The sequence below is a fragment of the Gambusia affinis genome, linkage group LG02, assembly GCF_019740435.1.
Source record: "Gambusia affinis linkage group LG02, SWU_Gaff_1.0, whole genome shotgun sequence".
Taxonomy (NCBI): domain Eukaryota; kingdom Metazoa; phylum Chordata; class Actinopteri; order Cyprinodontiformes; family Poeciliidae; genus Gambusia; species Gambusia affinis.
In genome coordinates, this window is record NC_057869.1 from 13,285,657 (window position 1) to 13,305,294 (window position 19,638).

Here is a 19,638-nt window from a genome sequence, read left to right on the forward strand (position 1 = left end):
TTACCGCAGTGACCTCCTGTGGGGCGTCAGACACAGAAACAGATTTCTGATTCTGCTGCTCTCAAAACCTGTGTAGGAAAACATCACTAAACAAAGGAAGGGCATGTCTTATTGTGGCTACACCACTCTTGCAGAATGCTAATTCTACAGCAGGCTGAGATACAGACTGAGAGTATGCTGTGGAGAGAAAAGAGTCTTATTGGAAACTATGAGGCAGCTTTGAAAAACCATTTTAGACAATGGCGTTTATTTTTCTTAGATCTGTTCAATGCTGATCCTGATCCGTAAAAAAGTTTAGGTCATGCAGTTGGGTGAAGAAGTCACGAGAAATTGGGCTGAGGAGATCTTAGAAGAGTTGGAGGAGGTTTAAATTATGAAAAAGATTGAATAAAAAGTGAGACGATTTTAAAGCAGGCCTTTGTTTGTTGATGTTGGGTCTCACCTCAATAATCCTGAACCGTCCTATAAGAAAGGCCCAGTGAAAGGCAGTTGTATGTAAGAGTAAAACTCCCTCACAGTTTGGACAGGTTTCTCCGTTTTCTGTGGTGCAGTGATATATATTCTACCACAGTTTGGCCCACTTTTTTTTTTTTAACAAAGTTGGTTTCAGTTGATCCCTTGGGGTGGGCTGGGATGGGATGGAGTTGGGAGGGTGGGAGGTGTGGGGGTTTAAGGCAAGGCACTCCACCCTTACCCAGGCCCCCCTTGGCTGCGGAGCATCACCGCTGTGCCAAGAATGTGCTGGGGTTTCCTGGGTGGCGGCCATATTGGAAGCCTGTCTGACAGGTCCATTGTGCATGTGTCAGATGGCTTCTGTGATTGGGCGGTTGTGTCCAGTCACGTTTGGGCTCCGTGTTCCAATCGTCTGTGCTGCTGAGCAGTCTGTCCAGTTACTCTCACCCAACGTTTGGAAGCATGGCCCACAACAGCAGCACCCAAGTTTTCAGATTAAACTGAGATTCGTGCCCTCCACTGACTTTCTGTAGTTTACATTTTCTTCTGCAACATTTGATACATTTTCATGTTTTTTTTTTTATGTTTACATAACTGCATTCCTCACCCTCTTTGCATTTTTCAGTCAAAATCACGTAACATCCTGCGTGTGGGGCTTCATTCTCTGGGTTCAGCTCTGTGGGGGGACGACCTGTGTTGCCATGACAAACCTAGGCACAGCCACGCCCTGACTACCTTTCTGTATGGACTCCGTGCGTTGTTGAGGTCATCACTTTTGGTTGCTGTAGTAACCTTACCTTCACATCTCATCCAGGTAATATGGTGTTTGACACATACTGTCTTGTTTGTGTTACGTGCTTCTGAACTTTCACTCAGTGTTGGTGTCTTAAACCATTTGGGATTTCAGCCAGATTAAACTGTTGGGGTTAATATTGAAGTTCAATCAATGTGCTCCTTCTTTATTGCTTATGATTGACTCAGGTGCAATGAAGGTTGATTTTTTTTATATGAGCAATTTTGCTCCCCTCCACATTGCTCATATATGGAGGGGATAGGGTGTTATTCTATCAGGAGTGACAAGAGCAATGAAAAACCAAAGTTATTAGCCACCTTCGCTCCAAAGCTGTTTATTCTCTTAGAAACGGAGCTCCAAATTCCTTTGTCCTGCAACTTTTTTATTTATGAGAGGTTCATCACACCTGAATCAAATGGCTGGATTGCTCTCTTTACCTGGAGTCAAGTTTCTACAGAGTCCTGCTAATGACATGATTATTTGATTCTGGTATATTAAACAGGGATATATATGACACTGGCCCTCAAAGACCTGAGTTTCTGATTGCGGTCTAAGGTTGTTAATAGGAATGGAGTAAGAAAAAATGACAGCATGCCATCTCTCACTGATGAAGTTTATATATATATATATATATATATATATATATATATATATATATCTATATATATATATATATATATATATATATATATATATATATATATATATATATATATATATATATATATATATTTTAACAAAGTTGGTTTCAGTTGCAAAACTTGCATTTCAAATTGTATTTCAGATTCCTGTGGTTCAAAATCTTAAAAGTCTAGCTTGGCCAATCATTAACTTAATAATTCTGAGTTGAAAAAAGATTATTTTAAACACAGCATGGGATTTTTAAACCTGTGCTTTATTTATGAAATCAACATAATATTTTTGGGCCAATTTGTGGCAATCTTTAATTGAGACAAACCCAAAAACTGAGATTTTTCAATGATTACTTAAACTACTGTTTGAATTTGTGAATTATTTGAAAACATGGTATTCTTGCATTTCTTTTGTTTAAGCTTCTGGTTTTATTCTTATTAAGCTAATATTGTGCATTGTGCACCAGGCGATAAAAGGGTGGGATCACCCACTGCAGTGTTCATACAATCATCTCTACTGATTGTATGAACTTCGGCCCTCTCCCTATTTATATCAGTCTGTTGTCAACCTGTGGTTCAGAATTCATTCAGTCTTCAAACTTTTCGATTTGCTATTATGAAATTCAACTTACTTTAAAGTGAATAACATCAAATATTTGTAGAGAAATGTATTCCCCTTTTCAATCCAATCTCACAAAAAAAATTCCACTTAAAGTTACACAAAGAGTTTAAACCTCTTCATGGCCTTATATGCAATGCTTGTTAAAGTTGTATATTGGTGGGGCGGGGGCTGCATGGTGGGCTATGAGTCTGTGTCCAGTCTGGCCTCTCAGTGTGAAGGTGGAGTCATCTGCTGAGGCATATGGCAAACCACCACCCTTCTCTAGACCATCAACCATAGAGGGACACTTGCCTCCAAAACCATCTTTATACCAAAGTAGCCTGACCACTCTTGAGTCTCTCTAGAAGAGACTCATCCTGAAGAGCACTGACTCTGTGTTGTTTGTGATCTCCTTATTCAAAGATATAGGTCAGGGCCTAGCTCAGAGAACAGCTGTGTTGTCACAACACGCTCTGGCTCCAGGCCTGTACGCACTGTGCAAGGCGGCTTGGCCTAGTCAAAAAAAGGTAGAGTGGCTAACTAGCAGATGTCAGCTGTGGTGGGAGCGGTCCTCCTGTCCCACTCTGGCCAGGCTTCGCAACCCTTAATCTGTCCCCTCCCCCTTCTCCACCCTGGGGAGAGAAGTGAATGAGTTGGAAAAGAGGAGAGAGGGGGAAATTTTGGACTGAATCAGGTGTTTGGTGATGAAGCCAACATGGAGGTAATTAGCGGCTGTTATGTTATGACCATGTGATTAACTTACCATTTCAAATCTCACTTTGCGCTGTGGTCTTAAGAATATAAGTGTCATCAAAGTGTGAAGACTGTTCTCACTGAAACAGTTAATAGACCTAATTTCTGCCATTGCGTTGCGTAGATGGATAGTTTAGATGAGAGAGCACGGCCTTTCGAAGACAGTCTAGACTAACATCAGTGGTTTTACTGACTGAAACATTGTGGTCTCAGACAGTTAGCCTACTGTTTCTAGTCTACAATACTTAATCTATTATTGAGCAGCTTAGGAAGCTGAGCAACTCACTGAAAGCCTCCCCACAGCAGCCCAGTGCGACAGTCCATCTGAAACATTAATTAGACTCCCCTCCATCATACAATATCCTGAAACCACACCCAGTCCTCACACATACAAAATATAGGTCCCCAAAAATGCCTGTGTACATTTTAAATTTAAATATAAATCCCTACATATATGTTTTTTTCTTTAAAACCCTCTTAAGTCCAAATTATTTAAGAACCCATGTGGTTATACTTACAAATAATTACAAAGGACAGAATATCTGTGTTTAAAACACACAGATAAGATTTTTTAAATAATTCAATAATTACAATCCTTCTGAAAGTTTATGTTGTGCACAACAAGAAATAGTTGAATAGGATTAGACTAGGAATGTCAATCCACAGCTGTTCTCAGATCTTTCCAGAGGTCTATTTAATTATCAGATAAATGGACCTTTTTTCTAAGTTGAAAAAAGATTATTTTAATCTTTTATTGGGACTTCCCAATGAACATTTTCTGTGTTCTTGAGCATTAATATTTGGGAAGACGACTTTTCTCAGCTTCGCTATATATTTCTCTGTTCTCATTTTTCTGTGTCCTAATTGCTTTCCCTGTTTGCTTGATGAACACATTTCTCCATTTGACAATGTTGAATCTTTCGATATTATTATATATTCTGTTACTGGGTGCAAGACATCTTAATAGTTTGGCATTTCTGCTATTGAAATAAAGGCAAGATGGTTAGGAACGTAATTGCTTTGGGGTTTTTAAAGAAAAGTCAATATTGATCTTAATAATTTTTTTTATCTTATTGGAAAACAAAATCAATACAAAATAAAACCACCAATAGCTAAAACTTAGTGGTGTTTCAAAATATGAAAAATATTTTGGCTCGGTTTTACACTGAAATGTTTATTTTAGCTTATAAAAATGCTCCATAGAGTTTTATTAGACTCTTGGTTTTTCATTTTTTACTTTTTCTTAATGGTAGTTATACACCATGTGAAATCAAATATTTTTATAGCATAACTCGTCTCTAAGCTTATTCAGCAGTTATAAACAGTAATGAAGAGCCATATAAATCATTGTTGGAGCTATTTGTTGTATTTGAATAAGGTTTAAAAATTTATATGCATTTGAGATGACTTGACCGCCTTTATAAAAACCAAGAGCTGTTGACTTCCCTCCCTTCTTAGTGACCTCATTCTGCCCTGTTGCGACTGTACTGAGCTGCTTCCAGTGAACACTGTCATTACTCTGACATTAAAATATTTAAATCAGGTGAAGTTGCTCAATTTCAATCACTTACATTCGCTTTCCAGGGAAAGAATATACAGTATTTTATCTGCTATTGTTAGTTGCTCTGTATCTTTTAATTTTTAGAACAATTGGTTTCATCCAGACTGTTAAGATCCCAACCACTACTGCACATAAAGCCAACTAAGGTACTTCCATTGTGCAGCAGTGGTGCCGACTGGTCGGATATGCATACTTTAAAAGTAGGACAAAAACGAAAAGGAGGAAGAAAGAGCGGGGAAAAGACATGAAGGCATGAAAACTGCATTAGGCGGTGGCAGCCAACACAGAGAGAAGGATGTGAATGATTCAGGAGGGAAAGGGATTAATAATGCAGGACTCCCCCTCTCCCTGTGTCCCAATGTCCCTCTCTTTCTCTCCCTCTGTTCCTTTCTCCATCTAACCTTCTGGATATTTTTTCCCTGCATTCCCTTTACCGTCTTCTGTCTTCACCTCTTATCTGTCACTGTCCTAACCAGTAGGGGGAGCTCTCCTCATCAAACCTGCCTAACAATTTTTTTTCTACCCTGCCCTGCTTTTCACAGCTTTTGGTTTATGCAGCAGCCATTACCTTGTTTCTCAAGCATATTTTATGAATTGAAATAGTGACAAATTGTTGCTTGTTTGAACTTCATCCCATTTTATATATGTGGATAGATGACTGATGTCAGGTGCCTGCCCTCGGGTCAACCGTGTGACTCCAATCAACACTTTTACCCTCTCCAGCTCATTGCACCGAGATAAGTCATGGTCAGAGAGGGGCTGGTCACAGGCAGGAAATGACGACCTAATTTAATTGCAACTCGGTGACATCCCGTCAGGAGGCTTTTAATTACCTACTTGTGTTGTTCTTCACTCTGGATCCCTTTCCATCCTACAGGACAGAGCTCTAATGGGCAACATAACCCGGCTGTGCGACAATGCCATCGCCCTGGAATCCTTCAAAGGCTCTGAGAGAGAGACCAACCCTCTCTACAAAGACTACCACGGTACAAACACACACTCGCTTATCTTTCAGTCTCTTTTCTATCGGATACACACACATGTACAGAGGCAGTGCATTAAAGCCGGAGTTAGGCTGTGGATGGAGGCAGGGCAGCCCCCTTGCAGGCCAGGCTGTCAGTGTGCGTTAGCGTGCTGCTGCTCAATCAGACGTGCTCCTCAGTAGACAGGCCGGGGGGGATTCAGCTGCCACGCCGTACCCCCTCTCTCTCTCGCACCCTCACCTCCCTCCATTCCTGCCTCACCGCCTCCCTCTTCCCCCCCTCCACCTCCAGCAGAGGCTCTCTCCCTCTCGCCTCGCCCATTCTCCATCCCCGGTCCCATACCCCTGAGGCTGTGGAGCAGCACAGACCGACACTGGGGAATCGATATTCTCACCATCACTCTCTCTTCCTCTCTGCCTGCATCTCTCCATCCCTCGCTCAATGTCTCCGTGGCCAGCATGCTCTGCTAATAAATGGAGGGCAAAGCTTTCAGTGGAGAGACAGGACACCGGTAAGGAGACGTGTGGAGAGAAAGAAACCAAGGCAGGGGAGGGGAGGGCAGAGCAGAGTTTGTTTCTGCTCTCCCGGTCCTCACCATCACTTTTTTTTTCAGCACAGTTTTATCATTTCTCTCCTTCTCTTCTTCGCTTTTCTCTTTTCTATCACTCTCCACACATAAAGGTCAGTATAAGTGAGGCCGGTATTTTTAGCAGTTCTTCCAAACTCTCCCACTCACTCTTTTGCTTTTCCTCACATTTGGCCACCATCCCTCAACACTTTAGATTGTGGCACATAAAAACATTCAGTTTTAGATTTTACATCCTTCTCCAGAACATTTCCTAGATCCTTTACCGTTTTTAAACGGTACCGTTTTTGATCCTAGCCGTTTTTAAGTGCATTGTGCAGTGGTAAACAAGTTTTAGAAATCCAGAACTTGTTTTTGTGAGTTTTGCATTGCATCACTTTCTTAACTGCCTTTGAGTTGCGAAAGTGTCTGTTGGAGTTGATATTGTTTGAAATCCTTTTTAAAATCCTATACTTTTCCTACTTAACTAATTCAGGTGCGGGCTTCTAAAACACATTTATGTGTATGATTGTTTTGATGTGTGTTGATGAGTGCCAACGCATCTGGTGCGAGTAGGAGAGTGCGTGTAGCTGTTGCGTGCATGCGTGTGTATGCGTGTTTGCAGCAGCAGTTCAGGGCTGCTCAAAGCATGCTGGGAAGCCTGTCACTGCAAATCAGGCAGAGGGAAATCACCCAAGTGCACAGAGGAGAGAACCCACCATCCCCCACTTTCTCTGTCTGCCTTTCTTTCTCCATTACTCCCTCGATCTTTTGCTTTTCTGTGTCACGCTTGTTTGTACCATCCCACTTCTACAGTGCTGTACAGTTTTATGGAAATGTCACTGTGCTGGAATGAAATAAAAAGGGGAGTTCAAAGTATGAAAAAAATCCCACACTTCTTCCTCATGTTATTACATGAGCCTGTCTTTAAATTACTACAGTAATCGTTGGAGAAAATCCCAACTCTTTTAAAGAAACAAGAGGAGAAAAGCAATGGGAACAATTTGATGTGAATGACTTATTTCATCCATCCATCCATTTTCTGTTCACCTTTGTCCATAATGGGGTTGGGAGGGTTGCTGGTGTCTATCTCCGGCTACGTTCCCGGCGAGAGGCGGGGTTCACCCTGGACAGGTCGCCAGTCTGTCGCAGGACAACACAGAAACAGACAGGACAAACAACCATTCACACCTAGGGAGAATTTAGAGAGCCCAATTAACCTGACAGTCATGTTTTTGGACTGTGGGAGGAAGCTGGAGAACCCAGAGAGAACCCATGCATGCACAGGGAGAACATGCAAACTCCATGCAGAAAGACCCCGGGCCAGGAATCGAACCCAGGACCTTCTTGCTGCAAGGCAACAGTGCTACCAACTGCGCCACTGTGCAGCCGAATGACTTATTTCAATAGTACATTTTCTTGTTCATCACAATCACGTTTGAGCAAGTTCTGTTAATTTCATGTTTCTACTATGCTTTGTGCATTTGTGTAAAAGTCCTCATTTTTGTTTATGGAACTGCCAGTTAAATAACATTAAAATAAAACTAATAAAGAATTTTTTTATTTTCACTTATTGTTCACTTAAAATCATCATTAATATTCTGCTAAAAGACCAATTTTGTAACATGTTAATTTAAAGCGAATTTTGGATATTCCATGTATTTGTGTAAAACAAATTCAGATTTTAATAATCAAAGTGGAGCAAACTTGTTTATTGCAGATATGTTATTTTACATATATGCCAGGAGCAACTTCTTTAAACTTTGCTTGCTATTTATATGTATTATTCTGTTTCACAAAATTGAGTTCACACCTAATGTACTGTACACCTCCAGTACATGCTGCAGCATGGTCGCTGCTTAATTTTCAGTGATTTAGATAAATGATGGTAAACTTTTTCTGTTTGTTTTTATTTTGTTTTTATCAGGGATACATAGTAGAATCAATTTAGGGATTAATTTACACTTTATAACAAGTGTACAACAATTAAACACAAATAAATGTAATTTTTGTTGAGGAGTGTGCTTTTGATTATTTATTCATTTCTTTTGACTTTTTGTCACATTTAGTCTGGTTCTCCTGTCCTTCATAGGCCTGCTGTACGTGCGCCAGGTTCCTCACCTGAACTCTCTGGCGAGGCAACTCCCTGACCACAAGGATCTGGCCTTTAAGCTCAAGAGAAAACAGTTTACAATTGAGGTATGTTTCCAGCTTTAATCTTTGGCTCTCTTATTTATTTTATTAAGTATATCTATCAGTTGATATTTGTTTGTACTTTATGACTTAGCTTTAACCCGACTGTAATGCAAAGTATCCATACAGCTTGATGTTTTTCATAGCTTGCCATGTTAAAGCTACAAACTTCAGTGGCTTATATTGGAATTTCAACAAAAAGTAATGCTGAATAGTCAAGTTGAAGGAAGAAATATATGTGTATCTTGTCATTTCACCACAAAAATCTGAAAATCTTACCATGCATATCTTTTTAGCCCCCTTCACTCAATATTTTTGTAGATGCACATTTTAATAAAATTGCAGCTGAAACTCTTGGGGTTAGGGTCTGACGTTTGGCCCACTGACTTTTCAAAACAGATCAAGTTCAGTCTAGATGAAATGTCTTCCCAAAAAAATATACATTTGATTTAGGTCTGGATTTTGACTGAACCTTTCTAGCACATAATTATCCTCAAAGCATTCCAAGGAAAATTTTGGTTTCCTGCCACACATGCATTTGCATGAAAGCCAGAAAGTTCAGTTTTGATTTGATCTCACCAGAACTCAAACGATTCCAGTGTCCCCTGCACATCCTGTGGCAAACTTTAAGATGTGAAGCTCTGCAGCACTGACTGACCAACCAACCATTGCCACTGGATGATATTTAGGGTTATTGGAGTAAAGGTGACTTTTCATCACTTAATTTTCCAATTTTTATTTAAAAAAATAAATCAAATAAATTTTCCTCCTGTTGACCATGATGGACTTCAGTTTCTGGTAGTAATGTGTCAAAACCTGAAAATTCCCAGAATTTTTTTTTTTTAATGCACTCTAATGTGCAAATGTATCTTTTTTTTTATCAGTATTTTTTATGGTGGCATTTGTTTTCCTGTATTGAAACAGTAAGTAAAGAGATGTTTCACCTATGAGCAAAACTCCACCAAGCTCTGTTTACTGTGCTTTTCTATTGGGTGACTGAAGGATGGTGAAACTATTGATCATGCACACTTCCTGGCACAGTTTCTTCAGTGTTAAGTCAAGAGGCAACAGAGTGAGAAAAATATCTATTTCCATAAATATGACAGTTGAAACACAGATAGAAGTTCAGGTAAGTGGTGTGTCTCACATCTTGATGCGTGTGATTCTTATTAAGTCTCCAGGTGCCCTTATATATTCTTCCGTGTAGTTACTTGTCAAATGTTGAGTCACTTGGACTGTGAAGTGGTACAACAAAAAACAAGCTGTGATAGCTTTGATGGAAGTAAGTAATGTAATGTTAGTGTGGCTTCACCTTAAACTGCGCACTGTAAGCATTCACCAGTGGAAATCCAGTTTCATTGCCAGACACAGAGGAGTGATATGGAAACAAAAAGTTAGTAAACATCATCCTTCTTATAAGCTTAGCATTTTCTATATTTTTTGAAAAGTTATTTTAGAAATTCAAATATAGTTTAACTTATGTGCACTTCGGATGCCTATTTTGGACTCACCTTTTCAACATACATTTAGATTTTTGATTTCTCATCCTCATTCACACTGTTCCTCTCTCCAAAAGATACAAATCTGACTCTCAACTGCTACTCTGGAGACAAATTAGGAGGCCCTGCACTTAGCTCAGGCTCATGATTGGTCCTCATTACATTATCATTACCTTATCACACCCTCTGCTCCTCGGCTCTTTAGTGAGTCCTATTGTCTCAGCCAGGATTTTAAGGGGAGGAGCGGAATGCCATCCCTACCCCCAAATTTCCACGGTCACTGTCTTCTCATTTTGTGCCACCTTTGATGATATTTCTAATCCTTTCTTCTGTCTTAATTAACCCTCTCTCTTCATTTCATTGAATCCCCTAATGTGCTTCTATTGCACAGATTATGAGGTCTGTAAAAGTCAATGATTTTGTTTATTTCTTTATTTTTAGACCAGAGCTTATCTTTCAAGACAAATGTCAAGATCAGTTTAATCTTGGATCTTCTCTTCACCAAATGTTGCATTTTTTAGTAGCTTTGTGTTTTTGATGAGACAGTTATTGATGGGTATGCTTGAAAGAAACAAGGAACAACATTCTCGGAGTAGGCAGAAATCTGCATGTTGCAAGAAAATCTTTGCTGTATGCTTTGTGAATTCCTATTATTACACAGTGGAATTTTTAAGGAACAATTCACTGACTGTCCTCCGTGCAATGAATAATCCAAAATACAAAATCAGTATAACAATGTTTTAATGTTCGTGAATGGTAGAATTTTAAATGGCTGGATAAATTTAAATATTATTAGCTTTAAGGACCCTAGGGAGACAGTGTTTAGGAAGCCAATTACCAGTATATATGTTTAAGCAATATTTTATCCAATGCTGAAAGATTGGACTTTCCTTTCCATTCCCTTTCTCAACATTTCTCAAGACAAATTATTCAAGGCTCAGAGTTGGATTATCAAGATTGGTAATGATAATAAAGTTTTTGAGTTTTCCTTTTTCTGTCAGAAAGTAGAATTACATTGATATTGAATTATGCTATTTACAGTACAGACCAAAAGTTTGGACACACCTTCTAATTGAGTTCAGTTAGAAGGTGTGTCCAAACTATTGGTCTGTACTGTATATATTAACAAGTTTGGTAAGTCTAATGTAAAGATCATATTCTTGCCAATGAATCAATCAGTTGGTTCATTGATCTTTAAACATAAAGCCCCCTTAATAACAGTCATATACATAGAATGAAAAACCTATGAGGAAAATAAGGCTACACATGGAAAATAAAATACATTTTCAGCCAAAAAATGTGATATTGATTTAAGACTAAAGAAATGTGATTGTGCTATTGATTATCAGTAGCCACAAAAATCTTACAAAGCACGAGTCTTGAAAATATGTTAAAACTAAGATCACAAAAAGAAGAATAAATGAATAAAATGCTGTTTGAGGGCCTTAGCATTAGATGGCTTTATGGCAGCATGCCACTCACTGTTCCTAATGTACAATATATTTCACGTGTACTGGATTTTTTTCATATTTCTGTGATATTGATTTCTTAAGTCAATACTGAAGCCTGTAAGCTCCAATATCCACCAGCACTTAAACTTCAATTCATATTGTTTCCATCCGCTTGTACAGATGTAATACTTTTTACCTAGAGTGTCCCTTACAAAAAAATCCCATGAAAATCACATGTGACTTTCACATGTGATCATATGTGGTTCACACAAATTTTTAAATGTGAATGATGTGAATCACATGTGAATCACACATTTCCACGTGATCACATGAAAATCACTTGTGAAAACGTGTTTATTTGGTGGATTATGTGATCACATGAAAATCACATGTAAATACATGTGATTTTCATGGGATTTTTTTTGTAAGGGGTCTAAATCCCGACTGCAGTTTAAATGGTCATATCTGGATATGATGTCGTACATCTCTACATTGAGACCTTTACTAACAAAAATATTTGATCATTCTTTAAGGATATATTTATTGACTAAGTGAGAATCATATTCTGGCTCTGCTTTGACAAAGAAAATTAGTTCTACCAACATGAGACGACAACCCCAAAATAGTTGCCATTGTTGACTCTGCACGCCGCACTTAATCAAACCTGTCAATCATAATCCCTGGCTATGACACATTCTTACCTGTCTGGGAATTTCCCACAGAGTGTTGTATCCATAGTCACGCATCAAATTAGCTATAACATAGGTTTATCATTGTGATATCCTATCATGTTCTTCCGTGTTGGTTGTTGCTATTGATTTGTGCATCAACTGGGAAATAAACATTAAAAGGTTACAGAGTCATATGTGACTGTTAGATCACAGGCTGGACTTAACAGCCATATTGCTGGTCATCTCACTATGTGGACAGCTGATTGACATATGAGATGACAGTTGAATTTGTTTGACAAGTCACTGCAGTGGTCATCATCTCATTTACTCAGGCTATAAGACTCTTTTCCCCTGAAGCCACAAGAGCCAGCATTCCCTCCACTGTGCTTCATGTCCTGCTGAGATGGATGTAGGTTCAACTTTTTGTAGATTTGTTCTGTTTTAATATTAGCAAATCTGATAGCTCTCAACATTTGTTCTATGAGGAATAATATGTGGGTGGTGGTGGTGCTGAGTGACAGCTGATTGACAGGAACAGTTTCTTACCAGCTGGTTCAGGCAGCTGCATGCCATCCTAGCTACGTGTGGTTTTGTGCAAGTAACTAATATCTTAACTGCTGCTTGACTCATCCTTCGATTGTCAAGCACTTCAGGAATGAAGAGACAGAACATAGGATTTATTTGATTTAAATTAAACTATCTACTTTTTTAAAAGGTTATTAGGACTTGCTGCAATCCCACACTTGGCTCATCAATGCTTTACTTTCTTGGTGTAGAGGTTGCCCCAGCAACACTTGACTTACTGAGAGTTCAAGCTACGGTTGATGAGCAGTTATTAGCCATGACGCCTGAGGCCAGAATTAACCCATGGCCCTGTCTGAGCAGGTAGGGGAGTGTTAGGTGTTTGGACAGGATTAACACACAGTCATTCATATATGCAAACATTTCTTGCTCCCACACATCGATATATTGACATTGATGCAACAACACATCCAAATTGCTTATGTGAAAACAATTCTGTGTAACTCACTCTGTGCGTGAGAGTTGTTCTAGTCACTCATTTTGCGCCACCCAAGCTCTTGTCACACGTTTCACAAAGCAAGATGCTTGAGGATGAAGCGCTGAAGAATGCAGATGGTACGCAATTACATTCTCCTTACCTTTGCTTGACCCTTTAAACTGACAGGCAATGTGCCTTTGGGGTACCGGGGTGCCAGAAGCAGGTCAAAAGGTCAACTACAGTGTAAGAAAGGGATTTGTGTCAAATTAGTCCTCTAATAAAGAACCTATTTGGAGGTGTTTTTAGTTGTACATGTAGGACATGTCACTGAAGCTGTGTATGCTGTACATAGGAATTGTTCAGCTCCCTCTAATTATAGGCTGGTCCCAGTGTCAAGGTATACCAAGTTTAAATTTTTTTATGGTTTTAAAACCTTTACAATTCATTCATACCTTTTTATTGAGATGCTGATGAAAGTGCTAGAGACCTGCACACAGTATTCAGCTGGCTGAAAGAAGTTCCATACTCTTGACTTCAGCCAACAACAAAGACAAAATTTCTATCTGGAGACCAAACCGAAAGTTTGACAAATTATCCAGCCAATATTTGCTTGATTTATTCCCAGTGTTACTGAACTGGAGAGCTCCTCCAGTGTCAGACTGCTGCACCAAGTGCCCAAAGGAGAATTATCAATAGTCCTGCTGCTATTATCACATCCCTGTTATTTGCACAGTTTTATTTTCATTTGTGGTAAATTGTCTGTTGTTATTGTTAAGCACAATTTGTACATTTTTAAAAATTCCCCTGCTCTGATGCATATTTGTGGGATCCCCTGAAGCTATTTTTGTTAATGAATAGTAATTTTTTTCTTATGAAACAAATTTGCCTATACTTAACAGTTTGTTATTCTTGCTGCTTTCATATCTGTCATATATACTTGCCTGTCACTTCACTGCTGAACACCTGAATTTCCCCGCTGACGAACATTAAAAGTTATTTCTATTCTTCTAAAACAGGCATGAGCAAGGTTTCCCCCAGAAAACTTGCTAAGCTCGGTGGTTGGGTGCTAGTACAGTCATTCATCCAGCGGCCCGTCATGTTTTTGAGTTAAAAAATGTTTAAATTTGACAGAAAATTTGAAATATCACTTGATAACTATGTGTTATTGAAATATTGGAAAATTAATACCTGAACACCAACTATAAAGTCTTAAAAAATGCAAACATAAAAAATAAAAAAAACTTAAATAAATAAGTAATGCTAGCCTGGTGGGGGCACAAGTAAAGCCTGGTGGCCCGCCAGGGTTGTAATATACTAAGGGAAATTCTGCATAAGACAGAAATAGGGTATGGACTTGAGCCTTGAGATTTTTATGTACATTAATCTTAACTTTAAATACAAAATGCAATAAATACTTATATCACAGTCTTAAATTTTAACCCAATATCAGCTGAGAAACTAATATACTTAGTCATTTGTATTTCGATACGTAACATGCACGAGCAGTAACATTAAATAAACACCAAGTGTAGTCATATAGTAGACATGTTTAAATTCTTCTTTCACAGATTATTCTCCCTATTTTGGCATTCTACCTTAAATAAAACTACACAGTTATAGCAAGATGATATTTGCTGGTTAATTTGTGTGGTTAATTGGCTTGATTAATCAGCCTACCGTTTTTTAATTGTGTACCGTTGGATGTTTAATAAACATGCTTCTCTCAGATTGTCTCATAAAAAGGTGCTACCTTTATATAAATGATATTCAGATGTGTCATCTGCAGTGATGTCTGGCTCTCCATTAGTATTTAGCTGACTAACAGTGTGCAGCAACAAATGGGGAGGGGCAACCTTACCGATACTGATGACAAGTCTATACCCTAATGGTGTACTAATGCTTGCTTTACAAAAGTTTATTTGAAAACTACATCAAACATGATCTTCAGTCATGTGCAAAATATGCATGCAGCAAAATGTGTCATCTGAATTTTGCTCTAGTAGTTGAACTTTATATTGAACTGGATTCTATTGGTGTAATGTTTACTCTGAAGATTATCTGGAACGATTGTGAACAAATGTAAGCATTCGATCCAATGTTAAGGCTAAATGTGCAGAGTTAGGTATTGAAGTTTTAATATACTCTTAAATTTGAGGATTTGGTACATTAAGCTGAATCTTTGAAACAAAACAATGGCTGAGCATTTCAATGCAGTATCTTTGGTCTGGGTGATCACCTATAAATGGTTCTTAAACAGGCTCATTCTAATGTGTCTGGAAGTGTGATTTTAAAGAAAAGGCACCTGTAACCAAGAACATGTTGGTGTTTCAGATCCAACAACCAGATTTTCACTCCTACAAACATCTCAAGTTGTTCCTCTCACTTCTACATGAGTCTAATAGTTGAGTAGTTTTGTACCAATGTGAGTAAAGGTGAAACAAATATGAAACACAAATACAGATGGAGATGCTGAAGAGAAGAGGACTCAAGAGAAAGAGGAAACTAACTGAAAGAGTCCGAAGGAGGTGTATAGAGTAGTTTAATGTTTCTTGGCATGTCCTCAAAACGTCTTTAAGACAACGCCTGTGTCTGCCCCCTGTTGAAGCCTGTGGGTGCCAAGGGAAGGGTGTTAATGGACCTATGTGAGGAACAGAGCGAGAGGCTTGGAGAGGAGGGAGGGGGTGGAATAAGCGGAGAGGAGCAGTTAAGTGATTCTCAGGTCAGGTCTAATTAAAATGAGGGCTTCTCCTCAGAGGCACCAAACCGTCTTATTGAGAGAGAAATGAAAAGGGGAGGAAGGAGGAGTTGCAAAATGCAGAACGAGTCAGACAGGGACAGACTCCTAAGGGCTTGTTTTTTTGCATTTGTTTTAATGTTTGTTTGCTTTACATGCCTGTTTCTCTCTCTTTCTCTCTGCATCCAATAATGTTTGGCACAGAAGATCAGGGAGAGGCGAATGCTGAAAAGAACTCATTTGAAGAAAGTTGCTGACTATTTGAATTCATTTAGAGATAATGGCAACTATTTTCTGGGAAATGAAATACATTTAAGATTATGCCTTTGTTTGACTGTCCTGAATTGAGGAAGTCATTTAGCCTTTTACAAAACCTTACTTTGATTTGTACTTTGCCAATAAAGTCACAATCAGTTGGGAATGGACCTTTTGGCATAATATTCTAATTAAATAATTCATGCTTCCTCCCTGGGTGCACAGCAACCTCGGTTGCAGTTTGTGTTCAGGTGTGCATATGGTTTGTGTGTGCATGGCAAAAGAGAGTGAGAGAGGGTTCTGTTCAGGCCAGTCCATGGGACTCTATCAAACTTTTCAGCTAAACAATTCTCTACATATATCAGGTTTGCATCCATTATTGAACAGGCATTTTATCTACTCTGGAAATGTGCATGTGTATTTTTTAAGACGAGCGTGCATGCTTTGGTGCTGACTCCTGAACATGTTGGGTGATGTCTGCATCTGCTGGGGTACTTGCAAGATCCTTAAGTGATTCAGGTCAAAAGCAGAAATGCATGTTTTTAATTCTTCTGAATTGTCCTAAAGCAGATACAGTCTAAGATATCCAGAACAGAAAATGCAACCATAACCTTCCATAATGGCACAAGTCACTAATTTAAGCTCAGGGTTGGCTGGTTCAAGTTAATGTTCACCAAATAACGACGCCAGTTTTTAAAAATCAATGTAAACATTGACCACAGTTTTAAGAATGTCCATTTACTTACTAATATTCTGGATGGAGAAGCAGTGTGGCTTTGTTTGTGGTAGTTGAGTCAAAGTTGGGCAAAAGAATGTTTGTGGCAACCAAATGCACTGCCGTCCGCGCTATATGAACAAAACGCCCAAATGTTTGTTTCAAGCAGACAGTCTTAAAGCTAAACAAAACAGGGCATATTTGCTCCTCCTGCCAGACTGTGTAACAGCGTGGTTTGCCTGAACTCACCCTGAAAGTGAAACTGTTTCATCAGTGAGCAGTGAACCCTTAACGCAGCCCATGCACCACTCAGCTCCCATCAGACTAGACTGGCCACATTGGACTCAGACCTGATTAAAGTAGCCCCAGTTGTCTTCAGCTCCCATTAGGGAAAAGAAAAGAGGCAATAACGTGCAAGCCATCCTACATCTGTGGGGTCTTGTGGCACTAAAGGGTACGTGTAATTCTGCTCAGAGAAGGCGTCTATTAGCATATTGATAGTGACTGGAGAACCATAGGTCCCCTGGTACTTATAAATTGTGCCTCAGATGTATTTCTCTTGATATTTACTAGATTTTTGTAAAAGTTGTGTATAATTTTGCCTTGGGTTTATGCAGTCTCTGTTCATGTGTTACAAACTGTGAGTGACACTGTAAACCTTGGGCAGAACTTCTTTTGCTTAGAGGTTGAGATATACAATTGAAAACAGATATTTACATACACAGTATACAAAGACAGAACCACTTTAAGCATGTCTTGTTTTTTCTGCAGTCAGGAGTACCAGAAGATTCAACTTGTAAGAGAAAGTCATTTGACTTTTGACTCTACTTTCTGTAGAGTCAAAAGTTTATATTGGTTTATATAACTGTGCCTTTAAACAATTTGCAGAAGCCTGGGTGATGATTCACGCATGTGGATGTTACAGCACACATCAAACACTGTAGTCACTGTGTGACATCATGGGGAAATCAGAGACTCGTGGACGTTCACAACCTGGCTTCATCCATGGGTGCAATTTCCAGATTCCTGAATGTTTTATATTCATATTTTTAAATGTGAATATAATGTACTCCAATAATATACGTCATTATCATTGGAGTATAAACTTTATTGGACTCCATTTAGGGAGGCCATAATTTTAGTGCATTAAAAAACTATTAGCAGAGCTAAAAGATGTGCACCTACACACCTGACTCCATGTAAGCTATGTTAGGAGGAATGGGCAAAAATTCCAGCAAGCGACTGTGAAAAACCCTGTGAAATAGTGGCTTAAAAAATCACCACAGTTCTAAATTTTAAAGAACATTTTGTTCAAATATGTTTTGTTGTGTTTGACGTTTTATCGATTCTTCAAAATTTTAAATGTTCAACTCTTATCTGCAATAAATGTCAACAGTGTAACAATTTTGTCATTGCTGTTGACTCACAACAAAAGTAAAAATTGCCATCCTCGGCACAAACAGCTCCGCGGTCGGAGCGCTTCAAAGGTGGAATGTTGATCCCGAACAGGAGCATCCAACTCAGGAAGGCTCTCTGCATGGTTCCTAAAAATAACTTTCCCACACTCTCTCTGCTCAGTGTCCTAAGGGGGGGTCAGGAAGAGGAGTATGTGTTTGTATTTTTTGTCTTGTTTTTCATTGTTCCAATGTGTTGTATTATTGTTGTGAATATAAATGTTCATTTCGGCTACAAAGATTTAGTTAGTTTACCTGAGGTTTAGATTCCCATTGCAAAAATAATCTTTAGATAATTGCTTGTTTTATTGAGGGAAAATTATATACCATATATTTTTTCTCAGATTCTCTTTGTGACATTCAGCCCTCTCTTGCATACTCAGTGATTTGACTGCATTACCTCAGCTGCTTGTTCAAAGACTCAACAACATTGCTCCATCTTTCATCTGTATGCTTCACAGAGCAGTGTTCCTGAATAGAGTCACTGCAGTCTGTCTTTGACTGGACTCTCTAAAACGTGAGAATCGTAAAAGCAGAAAGATAGCTTCTCATTCATCTCTCTGTAAATATTAACATTTAAACATCAACATCTTCAAATAGGGTTCCTTCACAAGTATTGATTTAGGTATTTTCCTGTTTTGGATAAGTATTGCATAAAAATCAAAAGGTGCAGTGTTATTATTTTTTATTTCCATGCTTTATTCCCTGCTCCTTTTTATATTCATTGGATGTGATTGTTGGATCATCTATCCATCATCTATCCATCTTCTGCAAATACTTTTCATTCCTCCTTTCTCCCAGGAAGGAATGCAGATTGTCTCTTTCATTCCTCTCACAACGTAAAGACACTTGTTTCATGGGCTATTGAAACCTGACATCAGTCTACATAGCTGCATTTAAGGATTCACCCAACTGTTAACACACAGTTGTTTAAAGCGGAGTTGGCCATTGAGGGAAGTTAGCCAGCAACTGAATGATTTGGTGGTCATGAATTTTATGGGGGTTGCGGTACATGTGTCCCTTCCCTTCACAGTTCACAGGTGGCTATTGAAAGGCCCGGCCAGATGATGATGATGGAGGATAGCGAGGACACATATAGAGCTCTGAATAGGCTTTAATTACACACAGTTGATGAACCAAAAGGCCATTCACAGGCCAAGCTTGCACTTCAAAAAAAAAAAGTTAGAGGGCAAGGTGATGCAAAGTTTGCGACCCCATGTCTGAGTCAAGAAGCACCTCTGACTCATCGGTTTGTGTTTATGCGGCAAAGATTTATAATGCATGTCTGCACTGTCCGTACGGAAATGTGTGAAGGTAGAGGGTAG

At 38.9% G+C, this 19,638-nt stretch overlaps 1 protein-coding gene across 1 annotated transcript in view; it reads left to right on the forward strand.

Moving 5' to 3' along the window:
• The window catches only part of elp4 (elongator acetyltransferase complex subunit 4), a 57,921-nt gene that overhangs the window by 13,275 nt on the left and 25,008 nt on the right, over positions 1-19,638 (forward strand). Inside the window, exons 7-9 of the mRNA XM_044136826.1 lie at positions 1,079-1,267; positions 5,671-5,779; positions 8,434-8,540. Coding sequence (XP_043992761.1) covers positions 1,079-1,267; positions 5,671-5,779; positions 8,434-8,540 — 405 coding nt within the window. The remainder of the gene's footprint in view (positions 1-1,078; positions 1,268-5,670; positions 5,780-8,433; positions 8,541-19,638) is intronic.